This window comes from Oncorhynchus clarkii, chromosome 7 (assembly GCF_045791955.1).
Source record: "Oncorhynchus clarkii lewisi isolate Uvic-CL-2024 chromosome 7, UVic_Ocla_1.0, whole genome shotgun sequence".
NCBI classification, from domain to species: Eukaryota; Metazoa; Chordata; class Actinopteri; order Salmoniformes; family Salmonidae; genus Oncorhynchus; species Oncorhynchus clarkii.
The window spans coordinates 16,410,250-16,437,256 of NC_092153.1; the positions used below are offsets into that span (position 1 = coordinate 16,410,250).

A 27,007-nucleotide genomic window follows, 5' to 3' on the forward strand; every position below is an offset into this window, starting at 1 on the left:
TCAAGACCCTGGTGAGGAGGACGAGCACACAGATGAGCTTCCCTTAGACGGTCTCTTAACAGTTTGTGCAGAAATTGTTTGGTTGTGCAAACCCAGTTTCATCAGCTGTCCAGGTGGCTGACCTCAGACCGTAGGTGAAGAAGCCTGATGTGGGGGTCCTGGGCTGGTATGGTTACACGTGTTCTGCGGTTGTGAGGTCGGTTGGACCCACTGCCAAATTGGAGGCTTATGTTAATTTTCAGTTCTCTGGCAACAGAGCTGGTGGACATTCCTGCAGTCAGCATGCCAACTGCACGCTCCATCAAAACTTGAGACATCTGTGGCAGTTTGTTTCAAAACTGCTAATTTTAGAGTGGCCTTTTATTTTCCTAAGCACAAGGTGCACTAGTGTCACCCCTGTCATGTGGATGGACTATCTTGGCAAAGGAGAAATGCTCACTAACAGGGATGTACACATATTTGTGCACTGAATTCAGGAAAAATACACTGTGTATGGAACATTTCTGGGATCTTTTATTCATGAAACATGGGACCAACACTTTACATGTGGCATGTATATATGTATGCCCCAAATGATTACATCATTTAATGGGCATCTCAGTGATTTAAAGCCCCAGATGAACCAGCTGAAATTGTTGCTGATATAACACATTCAAAAAAAGTATAGAAATGGTTTAATTTATAATTACCAGAGCACCAGTACATGGCATTTCAGTGATTTGACCCCTATGTGAACTGTCATGATCTGCAGTGTAACTGAAGACATAACTACCAAAGACTGGTTTCCCCCTTCTGTAAAACTGTTGTCAAATGACACTGGACTGGAATGACCGTTCTAAAAGAACTGGCCTACTTAGTAGTTACTATTTTTCTTGCCGGACACATTTTGAGATGGTAAATACATGGGCGTCCAAAGCGCCCCAGAACTAATCACCAGCGTTACTGAATGATTAACTAAGTAAAATGGAGGGGTGTTTGTGCCACCATCAGTTTTTGATCAACACACAATCTAACAATACTGTAAGTATTGATGTAAGTCTGTGCATGTCTGACCCTGCCTATTTTCGGCCCTGCCTTTAAAACATGCGCAAGGTAAGTAATCACACAATTAAAATATTTATTTTGTAGAAATGGTGATCGATAAAAAAAACATTGACAAAACATGTCCACCAGCTTTGATCTATAGATCGGAATTCCAGTGTGAAACTTTATCAAATATTAATAACCAAGAACATATATACAGAATCAGAGATACAAACATGTATAAAACTCAGGTAGAAAAATAGCGATCTAATACTTTCAAAAACACATGCATTCGGGTGAGAAGACCTCTTAGGGAGTTACTCGGAAGGCCAACAGAAATGTGTAGAATTTTTTTTCCTATAAAAAAATAATTTAATGTCTTAAATTCTAACTTTCTAAATCAGATATTAGACAAATACATTCCATTGTATATTTAAACACAAATATGGATCATAAGGATGTTGGATTGAAAGGAGGCATTCATACACGGCTTCATTCCTTCCTTCCTTCAGCGGTCAGACTTCTTGTGGTAGGAGAGAAGAGATGGAGAGTCTGGAGGAGAGAGAAAATGTGTCAGAACCAGATAAGGGCAACACACAATCTCTCGCTCTCTCACACACACAAACATATGAACACCCAGGTGTCTGTGGAAAAACACCCCCAGTACAGAAGAAAGCCATTCTAAAATGGACAATGGTCCATTGAATGGTTATGTAGTGACTACCCACGTGTGCCTGCTTACACCAGATTGTGCCCTACCCTGAGATGTACATCCTGGTACTTGTAGTTTGTACTTGTAGTTTGCTCAATACGGTGAGGGTGATGTGGGGAGATGGTAACGAAGCAGTGTATTCCGGTACTTGTAGTTAGGTCCTCACCTGGGCCGTACCGGTAGATGGGGGACAGACAGCTGAGGTACAGCCATGTCCTGTTCTTTTGCAGCCACCGCTGCCAATAGCCAATCATATCAGGGGAACTTGGAGGTGGGGCTAAGTAAGCCCTGCTAACTGGGTCAGGAGATGGGATTGGAGGTGGTGAGATTGACAAACTGATCAATCAGAGAGGAAGTATGTGCATGGTAACAATGCCGTCCCCTAACCCAGGCGATTGTGGGTAGTGGACTTGCCGTGGTACGATGCCATCGCCAAGCTAAAGCCCCTCTTTCTCTCTGTCACCTCTGATCTTCCCCATCTCATTCAGTGAGTGTGTGCTCAAACAGTAAGTGCAACCAGTGTGCATTTGTACCTGGATGTGCAGCCCCCAGGCGTTGCTGTACGTTCTCCAGGTGGTGGATGTAGTCTGTCAGAGATCGCTCGGCATCCTGGGACAGAACACTGGACGAAGCAGGCTCAGAGGACAGGACCGGGTTGGAATACACTCTAGGGGGGATAAGAGTGGACAGAATAAGAGGGGAGAGAATGAGACAGGGGAGAGAAAGAGGGGGGAGAAGAGGAAGAGAGAAAAGGAAAGAAATTAAATCTCAAGGTATGTCGTTAGAGTTTCCCCCTCACATTAATGGATGTTTACTATGAAAGGAGCAGTACCGGTTGTGGAGCCTGAAGGGTGATTTCATTGGTGAGACCACACCCTTACGGGTGGGGCTGCTGTCTCTAGTAGGTGGAGAGGAGTTGTGATTGGCCAGTGGTTGCTGCTGCCTCAAAACCTCAGTCCTGGAAGCTGAGAGAGAAATAGAAAGGTTACACACTGAACTGTCGATGTACCTTGCCTGTGTGACGCTGGTAGTCCTATCTTCATCGCTCTGGATTTCTCTCACACGCACCTGTGCTGTGTCCGTTGACAGTGACAGTAGTTGTAACTCCTCTCCTGACGACTCTCTGCCACTTCCTGGTCAGGAACTTCAGTCTGGAGGAGAAGGACAGGGAAGGGTTAACATGCATAACACAATGACCCATAGCTCTATATAACACCCACCCACACACACGACCAACCCAACCCACCGTGAGATGGCGATGACAGCTCGTACTGCAGCTCTGAAGCGCGAGAGGGGAGAGTGTGTGTGGGCGTGGGGGGGCGAGGGGTGCGCCCCCATCCGAGCGATAAGACAGAGAGTTGCCTGTTCACAGTCCTGAAAGCCACCCAGCAGCAGCAGGAGGTAGCGCTTCTGGTAGACCAGAGACTTCCTAAAGCTCTCAGCCCGTAGATAGCGCTCATACAGTCGCTGGAACTAGAGGAGGGACAGACACACAAACAGGGTTAAAGGGATGTCAAGACAAGGGACTTCACACCAGACGATCCATGGGGACATTCAGCCCAGAGGTCGTGTGTGCGTGAGTCAGTCTGTTAGTTTGCCCGTGTGGCTCACCTTGCTGTTGCTGAGGTCAGTGCTGGGCCGGTTCTCAGTCTCTGCCTGTCGTAGATGTCGTTCCAGACAGGACAGGGTGTGTTTCAGGTTAACCGTCTCCTGACTCAGCTCCTTCACGCGGGCCGACAGGTCAGAGTTCTCCCTCGACAACCTCTCCCCCAGCGCAGAGGAAGAAGAGGAAGACTGCAGGGAGAGAGAAATTGGTTATCATGGTCCTTATCAAACTAATCTGTTGTAGTCGCAAATCCCCCCCAAACACCATAAATACATTTAAAACACTGCAGTCTAGCTCATCTCCCAGTGCTTCATGTTGCTATGCATGGGCCTAGCTGTGATCAGCCATTTCTGGTACCTGGTGGTTGTATTGGGTTGTGCTGTTCTGGTCTGGTCCAGTCGAGGTGTTATTCTTGGGTTGGAGTGGGCTGGAGTTGTACTGGTGTCGGTTGGACAGTCTCTCTGTGGCCATCTCTCTCTCCTCCCTCTCTAGCTCAGCCAGAGTCTGCTGGAGATGTCTCATCCTCTGCTGGTCCTGCTGCCGCAATAACTCCAATTCACACTGCAGAGAGGGAAGAGAAAACAGGAAAGTAAACAAGAAAAAGATGGCATACAAGTGGCTGAGACACTGTTGTATTACAAGTCAGACAGGCAATGCTAAAATGTTGTGTGTAAATCTCACCAGTTTGTTGCTGGTCCTCTCGTGTCGCTTCTCTCGCTCCGTCTGCTCCTGTCTCTCCTTCCTCCTCTCCCTCTGTTCCTCCCGCTCCCTCTCCTTGTCATTGACCGATCGAAGCCTCTCCCTCAGCACGTTGAGCTCCGCCCCTAAGCGACCAGAACGCTCTCTCTCCGTCTCCAATGCTCGACTAGCCTCCTGCTGCTGCTCCTTGAGTGTCTCCATAGTAACTCGGAGGCGGGCTGCAGCATCCTGATCTCTCTGTGCCTCCGCTCTCCTCTTCCTCTCTTCCTCCTCTACTCTCCTCCGGTTCTGCAGAAGTTCCGCCCTCAGCCCGTCTGTCACGGTGGCTAGCTCCTCCCCCTGCCTCCTCTCCTGCTCCAGCTGAGAGCGGAGCTCCGAGATGAACTTCCTGTCTCTGGACGCGTCCTCTTCTTGTCTGCGTGTGATGTCATCGAGACACCGGGCGGAGCGCTCACGTTCCTCCTCCAGTTTCTTCATGTGGGCGTCGGCTAGACGGGACTCAGCTTCTTTCAGGAAGTGTTCCAGCCGACTCTTTTCCTGTGACTGGAAAGTGTCGAGTTGCCGGGCGGAACGGGCGCACTCCTCCTCCAGCTCCTTATGGGCATCGGTTAGACGTGTGTCAAGCTGTGATTGGAGGAGGTGGCCGCGGGAGAGTTCTATCTGGAGTTCCTGTCGGAGGTTACAAGAGGTCGTCCTCTCCTGGTCCAGCTGACCCCTCAGGGTCACGACCTCTGATCTCTGCTGCTCCTCTTCCTTCTCCCGGAGGTGTGTGTGAGTTCTCTCCTGGTACAGCTCCTGCTGTAGCTCCTGGACTCTGGTCTCCTCCCTCCGTACAGCCTCCTCACTGTCCTCTATACACAGACTGGGAGAGGACACACACATCAGTATTTATTTACGTGTGTGTGTGTGTGTGTGTGTGTGTGTGTGTGTGTGTGTGTGTGTGTGTGTGTGTGTGTGTGTGTGTGTGTGTGTGTGTGTGCATTCAATAATGTATGTGTGTATGTATACCGGAGATTGCGGATCTCGTTTTGTAGTTCCTGCTGGGTGCTGTGGGAGGAGTTAAGTCGTTCTCTGTTCTCCTCTAGTTCCGCCCTCAGCCTGGATAACACCTCCCCTTTAGATGACTCCTCCCACTGAGAGTGCTGCAGCTGCAGAGCGTGTCTGTCTGCAGAGAGCAGACGCTCCACCACAACACGCTGCTGCTCCTCCTGGAGAGATGAGGGAAAGCGAGATATATTTTGTTTCACCCTCAATTAAGCAGATACAATGCAGGTTTTTTTGTATTCCTATTGTTTTTACAGTATACAGGACTTCCTTAGTGGAGACCGCTCCAAACACGCTCACGCAAACACACACCTGTCTCTGAAGCAGTGTTTCCAGCTGACTGAGGAGGTGGGTGGAGTCTATCTCAGGGTGGGAGGAGAGAAAAGCCTGCAGCTCAGAGCGAAGCCCTGCCCTCTCACAGTCAAACACACCCCTTACTGCAGCCTGCAGCCCTCTGCTCCAACCAGCATCCACAGAGTTCTCCTGTTAAAACACACAGGAGGGTCAGTATGCACACATGCAGAAGTTAAGCACAGATCTCACACACACAGACTCACCGGTCTTTGTGCCATCCGACAGAGCAGTTCTCTCAGAGCGATGACAGTTTCCTGTAACGCCCTCTTCTCCTGCTCCCAACACATTGGAGGAGCTTTCGAGTCTAACTGACAGATCGTCTGGTCCAATGAGAGGTGGTTAGAGGGGGCGTTACACTGGGAGAGGGCGAGAACCCTGCAGCTCTCCTGGTACACTCTCTTCAACAGACCCTGGAAACACACACATAGTTTGCTATAGGGTTCATTTGTAACATTTAAGGTGTGTGTGTGTTTTTGTGTTCATACCTGTAGTTCAGGAGACAACAGTTCGTCGCTGTAGCTCATACTCCCGGCGGCGCTGTCTGTGCGTGTGTTGTCTGTGCGTGTGTTGGTTGCGGGGTTCATGCCTCGACAACGCAGGTACTCCAAGAACTGAGCATCCAGCCTCTCTGTCTGCTCCAACTCTACCTTGAGTCTTACACCGAGCTCTGAACTGACATCTACACGACAGACAGAGAGACAGAGAGCGAGAGAAGGGAGAGAGGTTAGACAAATGAGCACAGACAGACAGACAAGACCAACAAAATGACAGACAAACAGACTTACTGCTGCCATATCCATCACTGGCCCACTCCGTTGCAGACAGAGGAGAGGCGGAGCCAAGAGATGAGGGAGGGGCCGTCAGGTCCAGGGCTTCCAGCTCATGCACCTGACAGGTGAGAGAGGTTTAATTTGTGTGTGTGTTTGTGTGGTGTATGTGGACACTTTCTCAACCCTTTTTCCACCCACCTTGTCAGCGTCCATTGAGTCCAACATGGAGAGGTTATCTGAGGCAGAGATGGACCCAGGGGAGTGGGTGCTGTGTGTGCCCAGCTCTGGGCTGATTGTCCCTGGACAGGGCTGGTCTTGCCGTCCCCTGGGGGAGGCTTTAGCCTGGAGCTCCAGGCCTGTGCTGTTTAAAGCACTGAGGTCAGACAGTCTAGAACCGTGGAGAACAGAGGGGTGGAACCTGTCCTCTCTGGTTCTCTCCTCAGAACAGTCCAGTCGACGGAGAACCTCAGGAGAACTCAGGGACCCATTGCGAGACACACCGTCCTGGAATCCTCTGGGCGTGACGTCTGGAGGAGGAAGATGATCACGGTCATCCAACAGCTCTGCACTCAGAGAAACACCATTGTCTGTGTAGCAGCTTGAATGTGTACTCACCCTTCAATGAGTGTGTCTGTCTGCTGTGCGGGTTGCAGGTCTGTCTGAGCTGCAGCAGTTCTCCTTGCTGATAGGCCAGCTCCTCTTCCTGCACGGCCAGGTCTTCCTGTAGGCCCCGGAGCTCCGCCTTCAGATGCTGGTTATTGGTTTCCAGGTCAGCCAAGGCCCGGTCTTTGGTCTGATTGACAGGTGAGTGAAATAATCAGAGAATACAGTGTTATTTACAGTCCTTTCAGAAAAACGTTGAGTTTAAATGCACACGCCTGTCCGTACCTGTCCCTCCTCCAGTAGTTTCTCAGCTCTCTCTGTGCTGGAGCAAAGACCCTCCTTCACAGCTGCTAACTCTGCCCCCAGGGCTTGATGCTCCGCCCCTAGTCTCTGTAGCTCCTCCTCCCTCTGTCTCAGGGCAGTGTCAGCCTTCGCCAGAGTCTCCTCAGCACATGTCTGTAAGAGAACAGCCTTCATCATCAGCATCATCATCAGGGCTTTGATTCATTCAAGAACCGCATTAAAAACCTTGAAAAGACTACACAAGAAACATGTGCAAAACTCACACCAACACAAATCCCTTACCCTTCCTACCCACACTGAAAATACAGTGCATAACACTGAGCGAGTAACTCTACTCAACACCATCATTATTTTCCCCAAACACAAATCTATAGCAAACTGTTCACCAAGAGTGTTTAAAATAGTACTTGGAAACTCCAATTCCAGAACACATGGCAAGAAAACTATACTCCATGTTCAGAAAGAAAGTAAATAAATGCCAGTGTGCAAGAACTTCACAACACGGAACTGTTTTCTGACCACTCCTGACTTCCTCTTTCTGATGAGGTCACTTCCTCTGTGAGTAACACTCTTCTGTTGGGTGCCAACACATCAACATCTCATAGTTTCGCTCTCTCTCTTACACCATTTCTTAGTCTCTCCCCCGCTATAAATATACCATTTAGCAGATGCTTTTTCTCCGAAGACTCAATCTCTCGTTCACTCTCTCCCTCTAACCATAGCCAGCTGTGGTAGAGGGAGCTCACACCGCAAAATACCTAAATAGTGAAAGTTACTTAGTGTTGCAAGTTAGGCTTAGAGAGGCTAAATGGAATGGATTACTCAAGTTTGAATGAAAACATCAAAGGCAGGCTTTCAAAGCAGACAACTTATATTTTCTGTGTCAATCTACCAACTAAATCTGCAAATAACTAATACTACTGAAGATATCACCGCTCCTACATGGCTAGAAAGAAATGTGTTTAAATTGATGCCACATGTTGAGTCAATCTGATTGGCCCGACACTTCCGCCACTTACCAGCACTTCTTTCTGAGCCTCCTCCTGGTTGGCTCGCCTCTCCTCTAGCTGATGGCTGACTTCCTGGAGGCAGGCCCTCTGAGAGGTCACTTCCTGCTGGAGGCGTTCTATTTCCTCTTGGAGTCGGCACTCCCTCTTCCGCAGGGCCTCGCGTTCTGACGAAAGTTCTGCCTTCGCCGTCTCGACAGCCACCACGGTCTGTAGCAGGGCTTCAGTCTCCTTCTCCCGCTCTTCAACCCTTGATTTTAGCTCCAGGACCAGGGAGTCTAGCCGAGTTTTCTCCCCTCGCAGGGAGTTTGTCTCCTGGGCAAGAGCCTGCCAGCGACCGCTCTCCTCCACAGCTGCATCCCTCTCCTCCTCCAGCCCTTCTATCCTGGCTCTCACCTCTTCAAGCTCTGCCTCTTTTAGATTGAGTTCTCTCTTTACCTCTTCCCCCCTCTCCCTCTCTTCCCTGAGCCTCTTCCCCATCTCCTCCCCCTGTCCTCTGTACTCTTCCTCCTGAGAGAGCAGCAGTCTCTCCATCGCCTCCTTCTCTCCCACCGTCACCTCCAGCTGCCCCTGCAGGGCCTCCACACGGGAACGAAGAGAACGGGAAGAGGAGGAATGGAGGAGACGCATCTCCTGCTTGAGACTGTCGCCCTCACCTCCTCTCGCTCCTCCTCTCTCTGGTTGGGGGTACTTGGCAGGTTCCGGGCTGGGAGCAGGCGAAGGGTTAACACTGTCGCCCTCTTGTGATAGGTCGCTGACCTCGTGGTAGGCGGGGCAAAGGGTGTTTAGCTCGGCCTGTAGCGTGCTGATGACCTCGTGAAGCCGCTCCTCCTCTTCCTGCTTGTCCTGACGCACCCTGATGATGTCACAGCGGAGATGCTCCACCTGGGAGCGGACGTCTTCAAGTTCTGTCTGGAAGGCCTGTAGAGAGACCGGGAGAATGGCTTCCAGTTCAGGCAAAAATAATGAGTTCCATTGTGTGTGTGTGTGTAGTGTATACTACATTGAGGTCACAGTAGTTTGAATTCTGAAAGATTATGTCATTATATAACGGGGCTGGATTATGGAGGTGTGTGTGTGTATGGGTGGGTGTCTGTGTACCGTGATGTCCCTGGCTGTCTCCAGCTCCAGTTCTAGCTTGTGTATCTCCTGGGTCAGGTGGTCTATCTCGTCATTCTTCTCCTCTAACAGAGCAGATGGGAGACTCTCCTCCTCTCCTATCTCCCTCTCCTCCAGGCGAAAGGTAAGGGCTGAAACTGTCTCCTAAACAGAGAAAGACACAGGGGGGAGATTTAGAACACAGTAGGACAATCATTGTTGGCATTAGAGAGGACTAACAAGTACTAGCATGACTGAAAACTGTAGCAGACCCACTTTGAGAGAAGCGACTTGGTCGTGAAGCTGGGTGATGGTATCCGTGTTCTGATTGGTCAGGAGCTCCAGCTGGAGAGTGAGGTGTTTTAACTCCGCCTCTTTTATGGTCAGGTCTCTCTGAGTCTCCTCCATTTGACCAGCCAACACACACACCTAGAACACACACACACACACATACGTTAACAAATTAATCCAACCAAGCAAACTAATTCTCTGGCCAAAGATCTCGATACACTAGCAGCAGGAAGCAGTTAAGCTCTGTTAGGCCTTTCACTAAAGCAGGTGTTGCGGTTGGAAACACACACCTGTTGCTCCTTGTCCTGCAGGTCTTGCTGTGCGGTGTCCAACGTGTCTCGTAGAAGCTGGATGGGGTCAGGGGTGCTAGCGTTGTTGTCACGGTAACGGTGACGGGTCTCGTCCAGTTTAGACTGCAGCGCTGAAATCTGGAGACGATTTGACAACTGCTGCTGCTGCAATGACTCCTTATCCTGGAGGGAGAGAGAGTCATTTAGTGTGTGTGTGAAGGTGTGTGTGTGTGTGAGAGTGAGTGAGTGAGAGAGTTACCTGTGTGAGCTCCTCTTCTCTCTGCCGAGCTCTGTGCAGCTCCTGCTCCAGTTGACTGACAGCTCTGCTGCTCTCGGAGCTGCTCAGCAACGCCTGTTCCAGCTCCCTAATTCGCCCAGCCAGCTTGTCAATCTCCTCATTGCGCTCAGCAACCTCGAGCTGGACCTGTTGATTGGCTGCCAGCAGGCAGGTGTGGTCTTCTGTCTTGTCCCTGATGAGAGCTTGAAGGCTCTCCACCTGAGAAAGAAACACAGGGGAGGAATGTTGGTTCTGAGGGCTCCAGTTGCCGGGTCACTATGGGGTTTCCCATGTTAAGATGTACGACGGGTTTACTAAAGCCATTCCGGGTCTGCAGCCACGACAACAACTGAAGCCATGCGACTGAGCAGCAACACACAGCACAGAGGGATGGAAGGGAGAGGAGAGGAGGATGATCGAGCGAGATGGAGAGATGAAAAGGAGAGCGACGGAGCGGCACTAACGGCAGATGTATCTTCAATGATTATGTAAGTTAATCACGCAGGTGTTATCACAACACACACACACACACACACACACACACACACGGTGGGGGCATGCAGAAGAGTCGAGGTGTAGCTATAGGAGTCACTGGTGAGATTCCACACCTGCAGAACCAAGTCCTCAATCTAGAGCATTCCATGAAATAAAACACAAAACACAAACAGTCAGCAACAGGTCCATTCAGGTCCATTCAATATCTATAATGACAACATCAGATATTGTCTTGACTAAACACTACAGTATTAAAGACTTAACACATGCCAATACACTAAGGTAAGGATGCGCGAGTGTGTGTGTGTGTGTGTGTGTGTGTGTATCTTACCCGCTGGCCCTTGCTGGTCCCAGCAGAGTGTCTGGCTGGCTGTCTGAGCTGAGCCTCCAGACTTCTGATCTCCTGTTGGAACTCATCTCTCTCATGCTCCCGCTCCACTGCCTGCTCCTGGAGACACACAGAGATAAACTTGAGTGTGTGCAAGTGTGTTACACATCCATACATTTCCCCATAGCGTGACACTTACGTCTATAAACTGCCTGTCGTGTTTGAGCTGTTTCTCGAGGGCCTGGACGCGCTGCTGGAGGTCCTCTGATTGAGCCCTGTGCTGCTGCTCCGCCGTCAGGCCCTGGTTCTCCTGTTCCTCTAGCTCGGTCTCCAGAGCCCTGAGGCGCAGAGACAGTGAGCTGCGGTCTTTCTCCGCCTGCCGCTGCACACACAGCCTCTCCTGGCCCAGACGATCTGCCTCAACCAGGAGGCCTTCTCACACACACACACACACACACACACACACACACACACACACACACACACACACACACACACACACACACACACACACACACACACACACACACACACACACACACACACACACACACACACAGTTAGGAACAGACATGCACACAAATGTTCACAAAATCCACAATGACACACACACACAATCCTTCCAAACATGCACTTCCTATAGATAAGGGGAAGTATAGAATTGGTCAGAAAAAGAAAAGAAACAATTGACCACAAGTCATAGCAAACAAATACAACCACACTAAAAACCATACTGCATAAATCAACTCACACACAAGTCCCCAACTGACCTCGGACTAAGTAATGAAACAGGCAGTTTTTAAAACACACAGAAACACACAGGACTCTGAGCGACAAACCTGTGTCCCCCTCTATACTCTGACAGGACCCTACAGGGAGAGCAGACAACTAAGAATAGGACTTAACGTGTACACAAAACATACGCAACATAATCAATCCCAGTTAAGCTTAAACCACAATCTCTCTCATCTATCCCCTCCCCTCACCCTTTTCTCTCTCTCCCAGTCCGGCGGTGAGATGGACCTTCTGGCGCTGGAGGAGACTGTGCTCCTCGCTGAGCTCCTGCAGCTGCACCCTGAGGTTCTCTAGCTCTGAGGTGAGGCCTTCCTTCTGGTGCAGCTGCGCCCGGAGGCCCTCCAACTCCGCCGTGAGGCCATCCATTTGGTGCAGCTGCGCCCGGAGGCCCTCTAGCTCCTCAACAAGCCGTTCTTCCTGAGCCTCCTTGTGTTGTAGAGATTCTTCCAGAGTTGCCTTCTCAGCCACATAGCCCTCCAACAGACCTACACACACACAAAAACAGGATACACACACAGATACATGAATATCACACTTTTTACAAACAAAGATTCTAAAAACACATGGAGACGCACAGTATCTCCACTGACCCTCGGCCTTGTGGAGCTCCAGCTGGAGCTTGCTCTTTAGCCCCGCTTCCTGGTCCAGCTGATCCAATACGAGCTGGTGTTGGAGCAGTATCTGGGAGGAGTCTGAACGGCCCTGGGAAAATCTCTCCTCTAGAGACAGATGGACAGAACAAGACTCCTCCAACTAGAGAGACCAGAAGGAGAGCGAGAGAGACCGACAGAGAGACAGATGAACGCAAAGATCAGTGGCTGAGCTTCATGCAAATTCAATGCATAGAATGTTGTGTTGACCCCCCACTAACCTCTCAAGCGGTCACTGCATGCCGACAAGCTAGTGTGTGTGTGTGTGTTTACCTGTGTGTTAGCGCGTGTGAGGAGCTCCAGGAGTGTGTCCACAGAGTGGCGTAGTTGGCTGCAGGCTCCCAGGGCTGCCTCCTCTCCCAGGGCTGCTTCCTCCCCTCCAGAGTTTGTTTGGGACTCTGCCAGTAGGAGGCTCTCACACACACGCTGAGAGAGATCCAGATCACCGGTCGACATGTCTGCTACAGAGACACCTAGTGGAGAGAGAGGAGACCGGTCAGGTATTACACACAGTTATCAGTCCTTTCTTCCCAAGTGTGTACTTGTTCACTTCCTGTCATAAATGTATCAAGGACACAGGTCCAGTTGTTAGATTCCACCCACCTGTCGCCTGATTGGTTGTTCCCTCTCCTGGACTCTCACCCTGATCATGACCTTTGACCCCGACACAGGCGTTGACCCGGCGGCCAATTAGCTCCTCCATTGCCATGGTGCTCAAAACCACCTCAACCAGAACCTTCCTCAGCCTCTCATTAGCTGACTGGAGAGACTGCCTAGGGGTCACAGGTCAAAGTGAGATGAAACCAACAAAATCCCACCATTAAATTTTTTTTTTAAACTTGGAGGATAAAACATTTAAAAAATGAAGCCTACACACTAGCTGATCATTGCCAGGCCTACATTCATCCAGACAGCCTCACCTCTCCTCCTTGGCAGTGTGTAGGTCCTCAGTAAGCATGTTGAGGAGGTTGCCCCCCTCCTGACTCTCTCGTTCTCGCCGTTGGAGGAGTGTATCCAGGGTCTCCATCTCTGACCTCTTCCCCTCCAACTCCCCCTGTAGACTACACACCTCCGCTCGCAGCTGAGAGCCAGAGAACAGAGAAACCAGGGACAGGAAACCAGTCATCACGAGGTGTGATCAAAGAATTGTCCTCCCAGTCATAGATACGACAGTTGCATTCAACAACACACTCCCTTTACATAACAGGACCAAAAGCAAAACCATGTGTCTTGTAATGCCCAATCAGAGAAAGTGAAATGGACAGTCTCCATTTTCAGTCACCATTAGTTTGAGATTTGCCTGTTTAGCCTCCAGGAAGCACTCACACAAAAACGTAGAGCTACACAAACACAAAAGATGGTGTAATCCTGCGAGCCGGGCAGGCAGCAGCTCTCTGCCTCAACACCAACTTTGAGTGGGAGTGAGTCAAAATCTGAACTCCCTCCCTCCCTTTACCTCCCATTTCTTCCCTCTCCCTCTGAATCCCTTTACCTCTCCTTCCCAAAGCTTTAACTTGGCTCCTCTCGCCACGTCTTCCGCAGTCTTGCTCGTTCTCTTACAATTTCTTCCCTCTCTTTCTCCCTCCTTCCCTCCCTCTGTCTAACAACCAACACTAGTTGCCTTAGCAACAGTTCCCCCCACCTATATCCCTTAAGGAGGGGGGGGGGTTATTGTAGCACAAAAACCCCACACTACCTGATCCATGGAAACAAACACTATGGAAACAAACACACCCACACCCCTGGGGGTAGGGGGGTCTAAAATAGCATTAGCATAGAACGGATGGTCTCTGTGAATAAGGTTGGATAGGAGGCAGAACTGTCGGTCATAGTTAGCATGGGAACTCTGCCATGATGAACATAATGGGTGGAATGGATGGATGAATGAAAATCATTTTTGAATAAACAAATGGACAAATGTGCATGTAACTGAAATGCCATTATGCATGATGAGAGATTAGAGATTTACATCCAGCCAGCAGAGTGTGTGCATGCCGGACAGAAAACACACAGGATTAGTATTGAGATTAATGAAGAAGATAATCCCTTTAGGAGAGCCACTGGGCTGTGAGAGTGTTTCTAGACATTAAGAGTGATGAAAAACAACATCCTACTCTTTTTATTCTCCTCCTGCAAGTCTCCCACCACAATCATCCTCTTCCCTCTCCTTCTCCTCTACTCTTACATATATATCACTATCTCCTGCCCCATACTCTCTCATTTTCCTGTTTTCTCTCCCCTCTTTCTCCCTTTGTGCCCCCCTCCCTCGGTCTGGTGATAGTTGGGCTTGTCTGGTCTTGCCCACAGAATTAATTTCCTACTAACAGTGTGTGTGTCAGAGTATATGAGTGGAGGTTGAGTGGTTGGAAATCCCGCAAGTCGCTCACTCTGGTGCACCATGTCCTTTCCTACCGCTAAAAACACTCTGGTGCACCATGTCCTTTCCTACCACTAAAAACACTCTGGTGCACCATGTCCTTTCCTACCACTAAAAACACTCTGGTGCACCATGTCCTTTCCTACCACTAAAAACACTCTGGTGCACCATGTCCTTTCCTACCACTAAAAACACTCTGGTGCACCATGTCCTTTCCTACCACTAAAAACACTCTGGTGCACCATGTCCTTTCCTACCACTAAAAACACTCTGGTGCACCATGTCCTTTCCTACCGCTAAAAACACTCTGGTGCACCATGTCCTTTCCTACCACTAAAAACACTGGTGCACCATGTCCTTTCCTACCACTAAAAACACTCTGGTGCACCATGTCCTTTCCTACCACTAAAAACACTCTGGTGCACCATGTCCTTTCCTACCACTAAAAACACTCTGGTGCACCATGTCCTTTCCTACCGCTAAAAACACTCTGGTGCACCATGTCCTTTCCTACCACTAAAAACACTCTGGTGCACCATGTCCTTTCCTACCACTAAAAACACTCTGGTGCACCATGTCCTTTCCTACCACTAAAAACACTCTGGTGCACCATGTCCTTTCCTACCACTAAAAACACTCTGGTGCACCATGTCCTTTCCTACCACTAAAAACACTCTGGTGCACCATGTCCTTTCCTACCACTAAAAACACTGGTGCACCATGTCCTTTCCTACCACTAAAAACACTCTGGTGCACCATGTCCTTTCCTACCACTAAAAACACTCTGGTGCACCATGTCCTTTCCTACCACTAAAAACACTCTGGTGCACCATGTCCTTTCCTACCACTAAAAACACTCTGGTGCACCATGTCCTTTCCTACCACTAAAAACACTCTGGTGCACCATGTCCTTTCCTACCACTAAAAACACTCTGGTGCACCATGTCCTTTCCTACCACTCACAGGGAAAAAACAGCTCTTGCTCCCTTCATTAAAATCCCTATTTAACCAACACCCATCTATTTTTGTGACTACCTGGACCTACCCTTTGGGTTTTGAAGTATTGAATCCAAACCATATTATTTGAATGAAAAGTATTATAATAAACATAATGAATATAAGAAGCACTCAATTTCAAATAGGCTACATGTCATGTTAAACATATAAACACTCTAAATTAGGTCAGGAGACAGACAGGGAGTCTGAAGGACTGAAGGAACGGAAATGAATTATTTAGGCTATATTATTTATATTATTTCAAGGCTATAGCCTACAAAGAAATACATTGCTAGTGCGGCACAATAGGCTGGCAGGGACAAAGTGTATTAAATCATTATGGTCTAAAAACTGTGCATATAGGCTGTGACTTACATAGAATAAAAGCCAAATTAAATAAAAATGACTTATTAGTGCCTTCATTTTTAGAAACCTGAGTTTGGCCAGTCAGTGGCTTCAGGCTCATACGATGGTGTCTGGAGAGCAGGTCAGCAGCAGAGAATATCCTCTGGGGATGCAGGCTTGTTTTTACTTTTATATAGGTAGGCCTGAAGGTTTTTACGCAAAATAACCCAGTCAAAACAAAGCTCCTTAATATATATATTGGGAATATGCCAGGCATGTTGGGCCAAAATCAATTACGGTCGATTGTATGATTAATGGGACGTTTAAAAGGTCAGATTTCTTTGTTGCTACAATGACATTTCGATATCTACCCACCTACTTTATTATTTTAGCATGTGCACGTAGTAAGTATACCATCATGCTTTCTCAGGTTCTACAATGACTCTTTAGTTGTGGACACTAACGTTACATCATCTCTATTGCTCTTCAACTTTGGAAGTCACCTCGATTTTGCACCTGTGTGTTTTATCAGTTTCTTTATGAAAATATTCAGCAAACAGACAGTAGCTAAAGCAAGGGGCTATAGCAGCACTCAAGTAGACTACAAGTGCATGCTGGGCCGGCATGCCCTGAGCTCCTGAAGTAAGTGCTACTGGAGTGAAATTGGAGCGGGCAAGAAGGCCGACTCTCCAGCCGTTGGGAATCTCGCTCGGCGCTCCAGTCATATTGGGCACGCTCAATTACTCCAGTGTGTGTGGTGTGGGTTACCTGTGACACCACAGTGTCCAGCTGTAGCAGTTGTGCAGTGAGCTGGCTCATCTTGTCGGCGTAGCTTTGTTCCTTCTGCTCGTGCTCAGAACTGAAGCTCTGCCTCTGTTCTGCTAGCTCCGCCTCCTTCTGCTCCTCAAACTCCGCCTTCAGAGGAAAGAGATGCTGGTAATGCTGTCCAAACTGCCAGCACTTCTGTTCTAGAACTTGTTCTAAAACTCACGCCAAGGTTATTGGGTAACAGCTCAAAGAGCTCTCCCGACAACCAAAAACTCACAAGCTGATTCAGACTGACTGACTAACAGACTGCTAGCTAACGCTCAGCTCAAATGCATTTTTTTTGTTAAGTGCACAAAATAAAACCTTCTGCATCAGAGGATCAAAGGCTCAAATCCATCCCATTTAGCCACTGTTCACGTGGCAGCAACACACACCCACAGAAATACTGATGCGAAAAACACACTGTCCTATATGAAGAAAGGATTATGATGGTTGTGTAAATCTCATGGGACACTGGCCAGGCATGGGCTAACCCTAGTCTTGCTGGGGTGTACACACACACGCGCGCACACACACACAGAAAGAGAGAGACAGACCTCCAAAATCCAGCCCCATTATATAATGTAATCTGTCTGAATTCAGTTTCTCTCAGTGATCGACACAAAGAGCACGATGGCAGACTACTGTGACATCAAGACAGGGAAAGGGGATAACAGGTCAGATGCACAACTGAATGCGTTCAACCCAAATGTATCCTAAAAGACACCCACCACTGTTACATACGTTCCTGTATAGTTCATTACAATGTTTAAGACTGATGAAGACCTCACGCCGTTTTCCCCACCCTCGCTCTTCCTCTTAGTCGTCCTCTGCCCTAGGTATTTGTATAGTTATGAAAGGATTTGGTGGCTTCAAGCAATACGATTCATATTTCCTCTAGCCTATCAGACAGCAAGTTCATTACCCTCCCTCCACCTGTCATCCCTCCCTCTCTCCATATATCTCCTCCTCTCACCTTCAGTTGGCTGGTCTTCTGCTCAAGTCTCTCCTCTGTTTGGGCCTTCAGAAGCTCAACCTCTTCCAGGAAGTGCAGCCGTTGCCGTGACGACTCCACCTCCAGCTCCCGGCGACATGCCTGTAGCTCTCTCACAGACGCACTCTTTAGCTCCTACACAAACACACACACACACACATTGACCCCTCATCTAATAGTGTGTGGAAGCACAGTGAGAGCGTAATCCCTTCACTTTTATAAGACTACTGAGAAGGGAAATGGGATGTTCTGGGATGGTGTGTAAGTGTGTCAGACCTGAAGCTGCTGCTGGTGCTGTGTGTTGAGTTGCTGTGTCTCTGAGGTGTAGGTGCACGTGAGCTCCTCTAAGGCAGTGCAGTGCTGTTGCGCCAACTCTAAGACCTGGAGACAGACACAACCAGATCAAACACAACTGAATGGATGGACAGATGCTCAGATTAATGGATAGACCAGCCAAGAGATGGAGGGAAGAGTACCTTTTTCCTGAGGGCCTCCAGAGCCGTGTGGTGTTCACCTTCTAAGGCCTCTCTCTGGATTGTCAACTCATTCTGAGAGAGCGAGAGATCGAGCAAGAACGAGAGAACATCAGAATTGTCTCATGAATATACAAAACAGATTTTTTTTTTTTTTTTTTTTTTTTTTTTTTTTTTTACTGTGGCGAATTTGCATATTTTCTTGACTTCAAATGACCACTGTTATCTCACCTGGTGGGTGTGGCTGAGCTCCGTTGCCATGGCGCTAAACTTCTCCATGTGAAGCTGAGCCAGCTCCTTCCTCAGCTCCTCCCTGACAGACTGCTGCTCCAACCCATCACGCTCCACTTCCTGGTTAAGCCTTGACATTTCACGCTCCACTTCCTGCTTATGCTCCGCCTCAAGAGCAGACTTCTGATCACGCAGAGTCTGAGATATGAGAACATTAAGATAAAATAGATGTGAAATGTAGAATATAGATATACAAGATTTAAAAGAGTGTGTGTATGTTCTCACCTGGATCTCCCTCAGGTACGTGGTCTCCAGTGTGTCCATATTACCCAGCATCCTCTTCTCCAGCTCCTCCCTCTCTTCCTGATGCCGGTGTTCTAACTCTGCCTCCTGTGCCGCTAGCTGAGCCTGATTGGTTTCCTGTAGGACTGCCTCCAGGCGATCGAGCTCGGACTTGCGTTTTGATTCTAGGCTGGTTTCCAAGACAACAAGCTCCTCGTGTTTTGTTGCGATCTCCGTTGCCATTGCTTTGAGATCAGCCTTGTGATTGGCCAACAAGGAGTCCAGTTCTGCTTTGTGATTGGTTCGTAGCGTGTCCATGTCCTTCGTGTGGTTGGTCAGTAGCGTGGTTTTCAGGAGTTCCATGGCGGCCATGTGTTCCTCCCTCAGCTCACCCAGAGAAACCTCACCCTGCTGGGCCAGACGCTGCTCCAACTCCTCCCTCTCCTCCTGGAACCTACACACATGCAGAACAGGTCAGCCAGATTCATTTCAAGATGAAAGGACAGATACAGAGAGTTGACTTGCTCTGTGAATGCATTCGTTTACTATGGGGCAAACGTTCACTAGCTAGTGAGAATCTCTGGTATTACATGAAACGCACTGTATTAACCTCCAGACCCCCCTAGTCTCTCTGGGTGTTTTACCCCAGCCACGTCTCACCTGTCCTGGGCTTGGCATAGCCTCTGGTCTCCCTGCACCTGAAGCAGAGCAGTCAGCTCCTTGACCTCAGCAGCCATGGTGGACTTGGCTCTGGTCAGCTCAGCTTCGTACTGGGCCTCTAGTCTCTGTCTCACTGCCACCGCCTGGGGGTCTGGGGGAGAGACATGTGAGACGAAGGGCAAAGACCATGCAGAAGTGACAGTAAAGTAAGGGAGGTTGAACTACATGAAACCTTTTCATGTACTTACTCAGGTCGTTGTCCAGTGAGGCTTGTAGACTCCTGAGCGCCGCTCTCGCCTCCTCAATCCCTTTCTCCAGAGCGCTCCTTTCCTCCGCCATCCCTCTCTCCAGCGCTTCTCTCAGGGCAGAGACCCGTGCCTCCCCCTCCTCCTGGAGCTCCTGTCTGAGCCTCTGCACCTCCTCCGCTCTCCTCAGGGTCATCTCCTCCATCACTCGCTCCCTCTCCTCCTTATGTTCCTCTGCTAGTTTCACACCCAGCTCCTCAGCAAAGCTCTGCTTCAGCTAAAAACATCCGGGTCAACATACGGTCATTCCGGGTCAACACGTGGCAACACTCATTACGTTGTCACACATACTCACACAATTATGTATGTATGTACTTGCTGTGAGTTTGTGTTTCTCCATGTGTGTGTGTGTGTGTGTGTGTGTGTATTTTCAGTGTATGTGTGAGTGTACCTTCATAGTGTGTGAGCGTAGCTCCATGTTGTGTGTGTCTGCCAGGGCAGCCAGTCGTGTCTCCAAGTTCTGGATCATGGTCGTTCTGGTCTGCAGCTCCTCAGAGTGACACCACATCCTATGCTCCACCTCCACCTGTTCACATCACATTAGCAAACCCACTCCCACTGGAAACTTAACAGAACTTTGACTCACTTCGATTTACAGAATCTAATTCATTCACTATGCTCATTCTTACCTCCACCTGTCTGGCAGCCTCCAGACGCACCCTCGTCAGCTCTGTGTGGAAGAGGAAAATGATAAATTGAGGGAAAGAGAAAATATTTTTTTATGTTGAAGAATATTCCAATGTGTGTGTGAGAAAGAGAGTCCGTATACCTCTGACATGGCTGTCTGACAGTCTAGCGCGGAGTTGTTCCATCTCGAGGGCGTGGCGAGTCTTCAGCTCCTGCAGGTCGCCATAGTAACGATCAGTCAGGTCTGAGCGCACCTAGAGAGAAAACAAAATAGTGAAGGAAAGACAAGGCCTGATCATGCTGGCTCATAGGCGAGACTGCTCCTGCATATTGGTCCGGCAAATGTCCGGCGCTACATTTTCCTATGGAAAATGTAGGTTTCTGTTAGGAAAATGTAGCGCCGGACATTTGCCGGACCAATATGCATTGGGTGTGTAACCTGATTAGGGTGTCCACCCACAGTGCTCTGAATTCCAGAAGTCCCATTTAGACTCGAGGATGCAATGGCTTGTGTCCTTAACGAATTCCGATGGGCACTTTGAAGATGTTAGAATCACTGTCCACATGTCCACTATTATTTCTTTACATTCTAAGAGCAGCAATGCGCACGAGGCAGTAGGCTACGTGTGAATGTTCATTCCATAATACAGTTAGCGGAAAATAATTGTCAAAAGGGCACTTCACATGCCAGCGATTTCAAGAGATGAAAATATCTATTAGAAATGTAGAAAAGGGGGAGATCTAAAGATGCAACAACTAGCATGGGTTGGTAATATGACTAGGATTGTGCCTTTGGCTACTGGACAAATAAAGTTGATCTGAAAACCAATAGAACATAAGAGAAATAGGCTACTGGTTTAAATGGCATATGGAAGTCTTTATAATATAATTGCCTGCACATTTGGTTGGATTTTGGCTATGCTACTTTGAAGCAAGGTAAGACTTGCTAATATGTAGTTTCAAACAGTATGTTTTCAAAATGCATACGGCCCCAAAATGCCTGTATTCATTCAATGACTTGACCTTACAGGTTAACGGTAAAACCCTGGTGTGTGTGTGTGTACCTGTAGCAGCTCCTCTCTGTAGGACAGGGCCATAGAGGACCGTAGGTTAGACAGTTCCTGAGTGTGTCTCTCCTCCAACTGGACACGCAGCTGGTCAAACGCCTCCTGGTGTTTCTCCAGTTTCAGTGTGATCTCAGCCAGAACATCGTTCCTCTCCTCCTCCCCTCTCCCTTCAGACAGGAAACTACACACACGACAGCGGTCAGTAACATGGCCCACCACTGGCCCAGGCTTATAGATTGTGTGTAATTGGCGGCTGGTGGGCAGATTAGCCGAGCGAGGCCTCTAGCATTAGCATACCTAGCATCCTGGGTCTTGAGTACAGAGTCCTCCAGGGCTCCCTCCACCAGTCTCAGCTGCAGCAGGGCTATCTCCTCCCGGTAGCTCTCCTCTGCTACTCGCAGACGCTGCTCAAAGTACCTGACCGGGTACACATTAATGGGGTGTAAGTGTGTGTTCACTTGCATGGGTTTACATTGGTGTGTTCACTTGTATACCTTGTGCACGTACCTACCTGTATAGGTGTGTGTAGGAGAGCACATTCAGCTGCATAGGTGTGTGTGCGCGCGTATGTGTGTGTGTACCTCCTCAGGTTATCCAGCTCAACCTCATTCTGCTCATTGATCTCCCGCCTCTGCACGTTAAACTCCGCCTTCAGACGCTCGATGTCATCCACCCGCGACGAACGAGCTAGCAGCTGCTCCTTCAACTCTGGAGAGAGAGGCGAAGGGAAAAGAGAGAGATGGAAAAAGACAAGGTATCTGAAATTCTGTTGGTTGACCAATCAAACCAATTTGTACTACTTGACCAATTATGTTCTAGCATAGGTCCAGAGTGTGTGTGTGTGTGTACTCACCTCCCAGTTCCTGGCGGCTGGTCCTCATGTTGTCTAGCTGAGCCCAGAGCTGAGAGACCTCCTGATCACAAGTCTGTCTCAGAGTCACCTGCTCTCCATGCAGACGACACACCTAGAGGAAGGAGAGAGAGTTTAGGAAAGGCACTATCCAAAGCATAAAGCAAATCTCAGAAACAGAAGTGTGTGTGTGTTCACCTCCTGCTGTAGCTGCCGTGTTTGCTCCTCTCTCTCCTGCAGCACCACTTGATGTCTGGACACCAGATCCTCCACTGCACCTGGAGAGTAGCAGTAACACATTCATAACATCCTTATCACGTGTTTATAAGGTCCTTACAACATCAGTAACACTTATTAGTTGACTCACGGGCAGCAGCGTCCCTGTCGGTCCAGGCCTGGCTCAGCTCCCCCTCCAGCCTCTGGAGCTCCTCCAGGCTAGCCCGGGCCTCGGACAGATCTGCCCCAGTCTGGGTGAAGGCTGCCTGGGTAGAGAGTGATACCCGAGCCTCTGACAGCTGTGTCTGGAGCTCTGACTGAGCCTTCTCTGACTCCTGCTGCCACCGGGATCTCAAAGCCACTATTTCTGTAGCCTGCCGCTCCTCCATGGACGCTCTCTCCTGGGAGACACGACTCTCACACTCCTGCCTCAGAGCATCTACACACACACACCTCAATCAGGTCAGATGAAGGACCATTTGTTAAACAGAGCTATGCATTGGAGCATCTGAGTGAGAAGGCCCTATTCTACTACCATCATCCTCACCCATGTTCCTGTGATACTCCTGCTGCTCTCGCTGGATCCTCTCCTCACTCTCAGCTCTCAGCCTCTCCACCTCAAACTGCTGTCTGGCCTGCAGCACGGCCCTCTCCTGGGCCCACTTCTCCCTGAGGGAAGCCTGGAGCTCGCTTAGAGAGGCCTCCCGCTCCCGCTGCAGGTTGGTCTGGGAGAGCTCAAGCTGGGTCGTTTGGTGGTTGGTCAGGCTCAGACGCAGCGCCTCCAGCTCCAGAGCCTGTTGGCTCTATAGAGCGATATATAAAAGAGAGAGGTAGGTAGGGGGTAGGGTTTCCATTAGGAAAATGTGAAGCCGGACATTTGAAGGAAGCATTTTAATTTAACGGACCCATATGCATTGGGTGTGTAACCTGCACCCACGGTGCTCAGAATGACAGAAAACACATTTCGATTATGGTTATTATCTGCACTATGCAGAAATCACTCCGCCATTTCCTGGTTGCTAAAATTCAGTTTATGTAGCAAAGCAAGTAAAGTGTAGAGAATCATTGTACCATCTAAACCACAGTGAAATATCATAATGGGAAGCATAGAAATACCGCACATAAAAACAGTTCTACCACTTCTTAGACTTGCTTTCAATGACAATGGCAGATCTCTAACACATTTCTATGAGAATTTGGTCGGGTCTCCTGAAAAGTGACATATTGCAGCTTTAACAGAACACGCAACTTGAGGATGCAACGACACACATCCTTACCAAAAACCGATGCGCACTTTGTAGATGATAGATTACCTGCCACAATTACTTTTCCTCAGCCAACAAGACGAGTAACGAACAGCAAAATCACTAGCGTGTGTCAATCTTCCCCATAAAAGTTAAGATAATCTATTGTTCACCTAGTCGTTCTGTGGGAGAAAGAAATAGACGATACCAAACAGACTCTGGGACAGTTGTGGGATGATAGATCCCAAATTCATACAACCAGTAGGCTAAGTGACATTTTTTTTTTTAAAGCAATGAGGTCAATGCAACAGATCTGTACATTTACCGTAACATTTGAATAAACTATTATCATGCAATTAGCAGGAGAACACAGTTGTCAAAAGCACACCGCAAATGCAAACAGTTTCATGTGACAGAGATGAAAATATCTGTTTTAAATGTAGAAAAGGGGGAGATCTAAAGATGCAGGAACTATCATGGGTTGGTAATATGACTAGGATTGTGCCTTTGGCTACTGGACAAATAAAGTGGATTTGAAAACCAATAGAACGTGTACAACAAAAATATATAGGCTACTGGTTTCAATGGAAGTCTTCGTAAAATAATTGCCTCCACGTTTCTATGGTCTATATTTTGAAGCCATGCCAAGTCATAATATGAAGTAAAACGTTCAGGTTTTAAACTACTAACTATATTTTTTCCAAATGCATACTGCCTCCAGCTCATTGTAAAGTGGAGTGTGATGGATTGAAGCCTGCCTACCATTGTACTTGAATGGCGAATGGGAAGCGAGCTTCAATTATCAGTTGAGAAATAAAAATAGTAGCTCTTTTTAAATTGTGGCCATCGAAACATTTTTTTTTAAACACAAAATTTCATTTAGAATTGTTATTATATTGTTATTAAAAAAGCATGTTTCACTCCAGCAGGAAGGAATGAGCTGTTTGAGGACTTGTAGCAGCAGCTCTCACCAATGACAGATTTTCCGCTCATATAGGCTCTGCATCTGTATGCTGTGCGTGTGATAAACATAACGACCAACGAAAATACACACGCGCTAATGCAATTCTACTAAATTATGCAAATTGACCTGTAGACCAATAAGCATGACCGGTCAAATGTATTTACATAAAAAATAAAAAAAAAGATTATTATTTATTTTTTGGGACAACTGGCCGGCGCCAGTTTAATAAAAACTGTCTAACAGAAAACCTGGTAGGGGTGGTTGTGTGTGTACCTGTATCTGTAGTAGTTCTGCTTGGTGGGCTGCCTCCATGCTCTCCCTCTGGTCCCCTGATAGCTCTGCCTTCAAATGGCTAAGCTCCTCCCTCTGCTGTGACATCATCTCCGACAGCATCCTCTGGTGTTCTCTCTCGTTCACCTGGAGACAGAAAACAAGAGAGAGACCGAAAACGAGAGAGAGAGAGAGAGAGAGAGGGGATGACTGGCGGCACACAGGTATATGAATAGGTTGTTGTTGTTGTAGTGTGTGTGTGTGTACCTGTTTGATAAGGCTGATCTGTCTCTTCTGCTCCTCCTCCAGACTGTGTCTCTGCTCACACAGCTCTCTCTCCAGACGGCCGCTCAGCTCAGACACCTCCTCCTGGTGTTTCTCCTGCAGCTCCTGCACGTCCTCACTGTGAGATCTTCTCAGTCTCTCTGTGGCCTCCTCCACAGACCGCATCTGCTGCTCCAGGAGCGCTTTCACCTCCTGCTCCCTCTCCCTCCGCTGCTCCTCCAGCAGGCGTCTCACCCCCTGCACCTCCTCATCCTTCTCCTGCCTCTCCTCCTCCCACTTCTCCCGCTCCTCCGCCACCTGAAAAATAGATATCATGTCTGTTCAGTACTTCCTGAACAGGTCCAAATACATATCATAATCTAATCATCATCCTCCTCATCACAACCACCCTCCTCCTCACCTCTTCCTCCTTGTCTCTGAGCTGTCTCTGGAACTCCTCCAGCTCCTCCGCCATCACCTTCTCCATTCTCCGCATGGTTCTGTCCATCTCCTCCTCTCTCCTTCTGCCCTCCTCCCTCTCCCTCACTCCCTGGGCCTGCACCTCCTCCAGGTTACACAGGTTCTGTCTCAGACACAGCAACTCAGACTCTACCTCTGTTTTCTCCCTCTCCGTTTGCTCTATCCTCTTCTCCCTCTCCTCCACCTCCTGCCTCGCTGTCTCCGCCTCCTTCTGGACTCTGTGCATCTCTTTCTGAGCGGTGTCGAGCTCCAGGGTTTTCTGACCTAGGAGGGCAGTGGTGGTTTTGTGCCTGGATTTAGTTTCTTCCAGCAGGGCTAGAAGCTGGTCACGATGGGTCTGGAGAGGAGAGGTTATTAGCTTGGACCCAATTAGAACCAATCAAACCAATTAGAGAGAGAGAGAGAAAAAAACAACAGGATTAGCTAGTGGAAGATAGTGAATTGAGCAAGTGAGAAAAAGTAGAAACAAAAGAAAGAGAGGGAGGGAAGAGGGGAGGAGAGGGAGGGAAGAGGGGAGGAGAGGGAGGGAAGAGGGGAGGAGAGGGAGGGAAGAGGGGAGGAGAGGGAGGGAAGAGGGGAGGAGAGGGAGGGAAGAGGGGAGGAGAGGGGGGAAGAGGGGAGGAGAGGGGAAAAAGTAAAAAAGTGAAAAGAGGGAGAAGTAATTAGGGAGGAAGAAGAAAGCTCCTAGCTACCTGTAGTGACTGTAGCTGTCGTCCAAACAGAGCATGAACTTCAGACGAGACAGAGTCTCCCGCCTGTTTCACCTCCTGCAGAGAGGAGACCAGCTGCTCCTGCTGCCTCAACCTGGAGAGGAGAACACTCTTCTCTTCCTCCACCTCCCTCAGCTCCCCCTCTTTCTCCTTGTTGCTTCCTTTCTCCAACCGGACAGAGGAGAGCAGCTCTTCCTGCTGTTTTAGACGAGAGAGGAGGAGAGATTTTTCCTCTTTTAGCTGTTCCATCACTCGCTCCTGGCTGGGGAGGAGGGTACCTCCGTCCTTCTCTAGGAAAGGAGAGGAGATGAGACTCTCCATATCTTTCTCTCTCTCCTCCAGTAAGGTGCGGAGTCTGTTCTTCAGATTGTCCTCCTCGTGTGTTTTCAGGCTGACCTCCTCCTCAGCTCGCCTCCTCTTCTCCCGCTCCTCCTCAAGCTCCCAGTGCGCCTCCTGCAGCTCCTCAGAGACCTGGGCCCACCTACACACACGATGAACAT

At 48.8% G+C, this 27,007-nt stretch overlaps 1 protein-coding gene across 2 annotated transcripts in view; it reads right to left on the bottom strand.

The window, feature by feature from the left end:
• Positions 1–491: 491 nt before the first annotated feature.
• The window catches only part of LOC139412967 (pericentrin-like), a 36,773-nt gene continuing 10,257 nt past the window's right edge, over positions 492–27,007 (bottom strand). Inside the window, exons 8-59 of one of the 2 annotated variants that reach the window (XM_071159887.1) lie at positions 26,490–26,988; positions 25,739–26,134; positions 25,321–25,635; positions 25,057–25,200; positions 23,123–23,378; positions 22,727–23,014; positions 22,558–22,637; positions 22,363–22,474; positions 22,091–22,217; positions 21,807–21,926; positions 21,507–21,690; positions 20,585–20,696; positions 20,445–20,485; positions 20,207–20,341; positions 19,759–20,032; positions 19,511–19,661; positions 18,854–19,304; positions 18,569–18,766; positions 18,341–18,412; positions 18,141–18,245; positions 17,847–17,999; positions 16,832–16,978; positions 13,266–13,426; positions 12,949–13,118; positions 12,619–12,818; positions 12,286–12,448; positions 11,887–12,180; positions 11,740–11,769; positions 11,100–11,332; positions 10,904–11,020; positions 10,686–10,706; positions 10,060–10,296; positions 9,801–9,983; positions 9,496–9,648; positions 9,223–9,384; positions 8,134–9,042; positions 7,097–7,267; positions 6,824–7,001; positions 6,407–6,735; positions 6,224–6,326; positions 5,924–6,117; positions 5,642–5,848; positions 5,397–5,567; positions 5,049–5,248; positions 4,023–4,902; positions 3,699–3,902; positions 3,347–3,529; positions 2,982–3,208; positions 2,804–2,886; positions 2,568–2,700; positions 2,269–2,402; positions 492–1,575 (exon numbers count right to left, since the gene is read on the bottom strand). In XM_071159887.1, coding sequence (XP_071015988.1) covers positions 1,532–1,575; positions 2,269–2,402; positions 2,568–2,700; positions 2,804–2,886; positions 2,982–3,208; positions 3,347–3,529; positions 3,699–3,902; positions 4,023–4,902; positions 5,049–5,248; positions 5,397–5,567; positions 5,642–5,848; positions 5,924–6,117; positions 6,224–6,326; positions 6,407–6,735; positions 6,824–7,001; positions 7,097–7,267; positions 8,134–9,042; positions 9,223–9,384; positions 9,496–9,648; positions 9,801–9,983; positions 10,060–10,296; positions 10,686–10,706; positions 10,904–11,020; positions 11,100–11,332; positions 11,740–11,769; positions 11,887–12,180; positions 12,286–12,448; positions 12,619–12,818; positions 12,949–13,118; positions 13,266–13,426; positions 16,832–16,978; positions 17,847–17,999; positions 18,141–18,245; positions 18,341–18,412; positions 18,569–18,766; positions 18,854–19,304; positions 19,511–19,661; positions 19,759–20,032; positions 20,207–20,341; positions 20,445–20,485; positions 20,585–20,696; positions 21,507–21,690; positions 21,807–21,926; positions 22,091–22,217; positions 22,363–22,474; positions 22,558–22,637; positions 22,727–23,014; positions 23,123–23,378; positions 25,057–25,200; positions 25,321–25,635; positions 25,739–26,134; positions 26,490–26,988 — 10,834 coding nt within the window. In that variant the 3' untranslated portion in view covers positions 492–1,531. The remainder of the gene's footprint in view (positions 1,576–2,268; positions 2,403–2,567; positions 2,701–2,803; positions 2,887–2,981; positions 3,209–3,346; positions 3,530–3,698; positions 3,903–4,022; positions 4,903–5,048; positions 5,249–5,396; positions 5,568–5,641; positions 5,849–5,923; positions 6,118–6,223; positions 6,327–6,406; positions 6,736–6,823; positions 7,002–7,096; positions 7,268–8,133; positions 9,043–9,222; positions 9,385–9,495; positions 9,649–9,800; positions 9,984–10,059; positions 10,297–10,685; positions 10,707–10,903; positions 11,021–11,099; positions 11,333–11,739; positions 11,770–11,886; positions 12,181–12,285; positions 12,449–12,618; positions 12,819–12,948; positions 13,119–13,265; positions 13,427–16,831; positions 16,979–17,846; positions 18,000–18,140; positions 18,246–18,340; positions 18,413–18,568; positions 18,767–18,853; positions 19,305–19,510; positions 19,662–19,758; positions 20,033–20,206; positions 20,342–20,444; positions 20,486–20,584; positions 20,697–21,506; positions 21,691–21,806; positions 21,927–22,090; positions 22,218–22,362; positions 22,475–22,557; positions 22,638–22,726; positions 23,015–23,122; positions 23,379–25,056; positions 25,201–25,320; positions 25,636–25,738; positions 26,135–26,489; positions 26,989–27,007) is intronic. The other variant, XM_071159888.1, reaches the window with a different exon arrangement.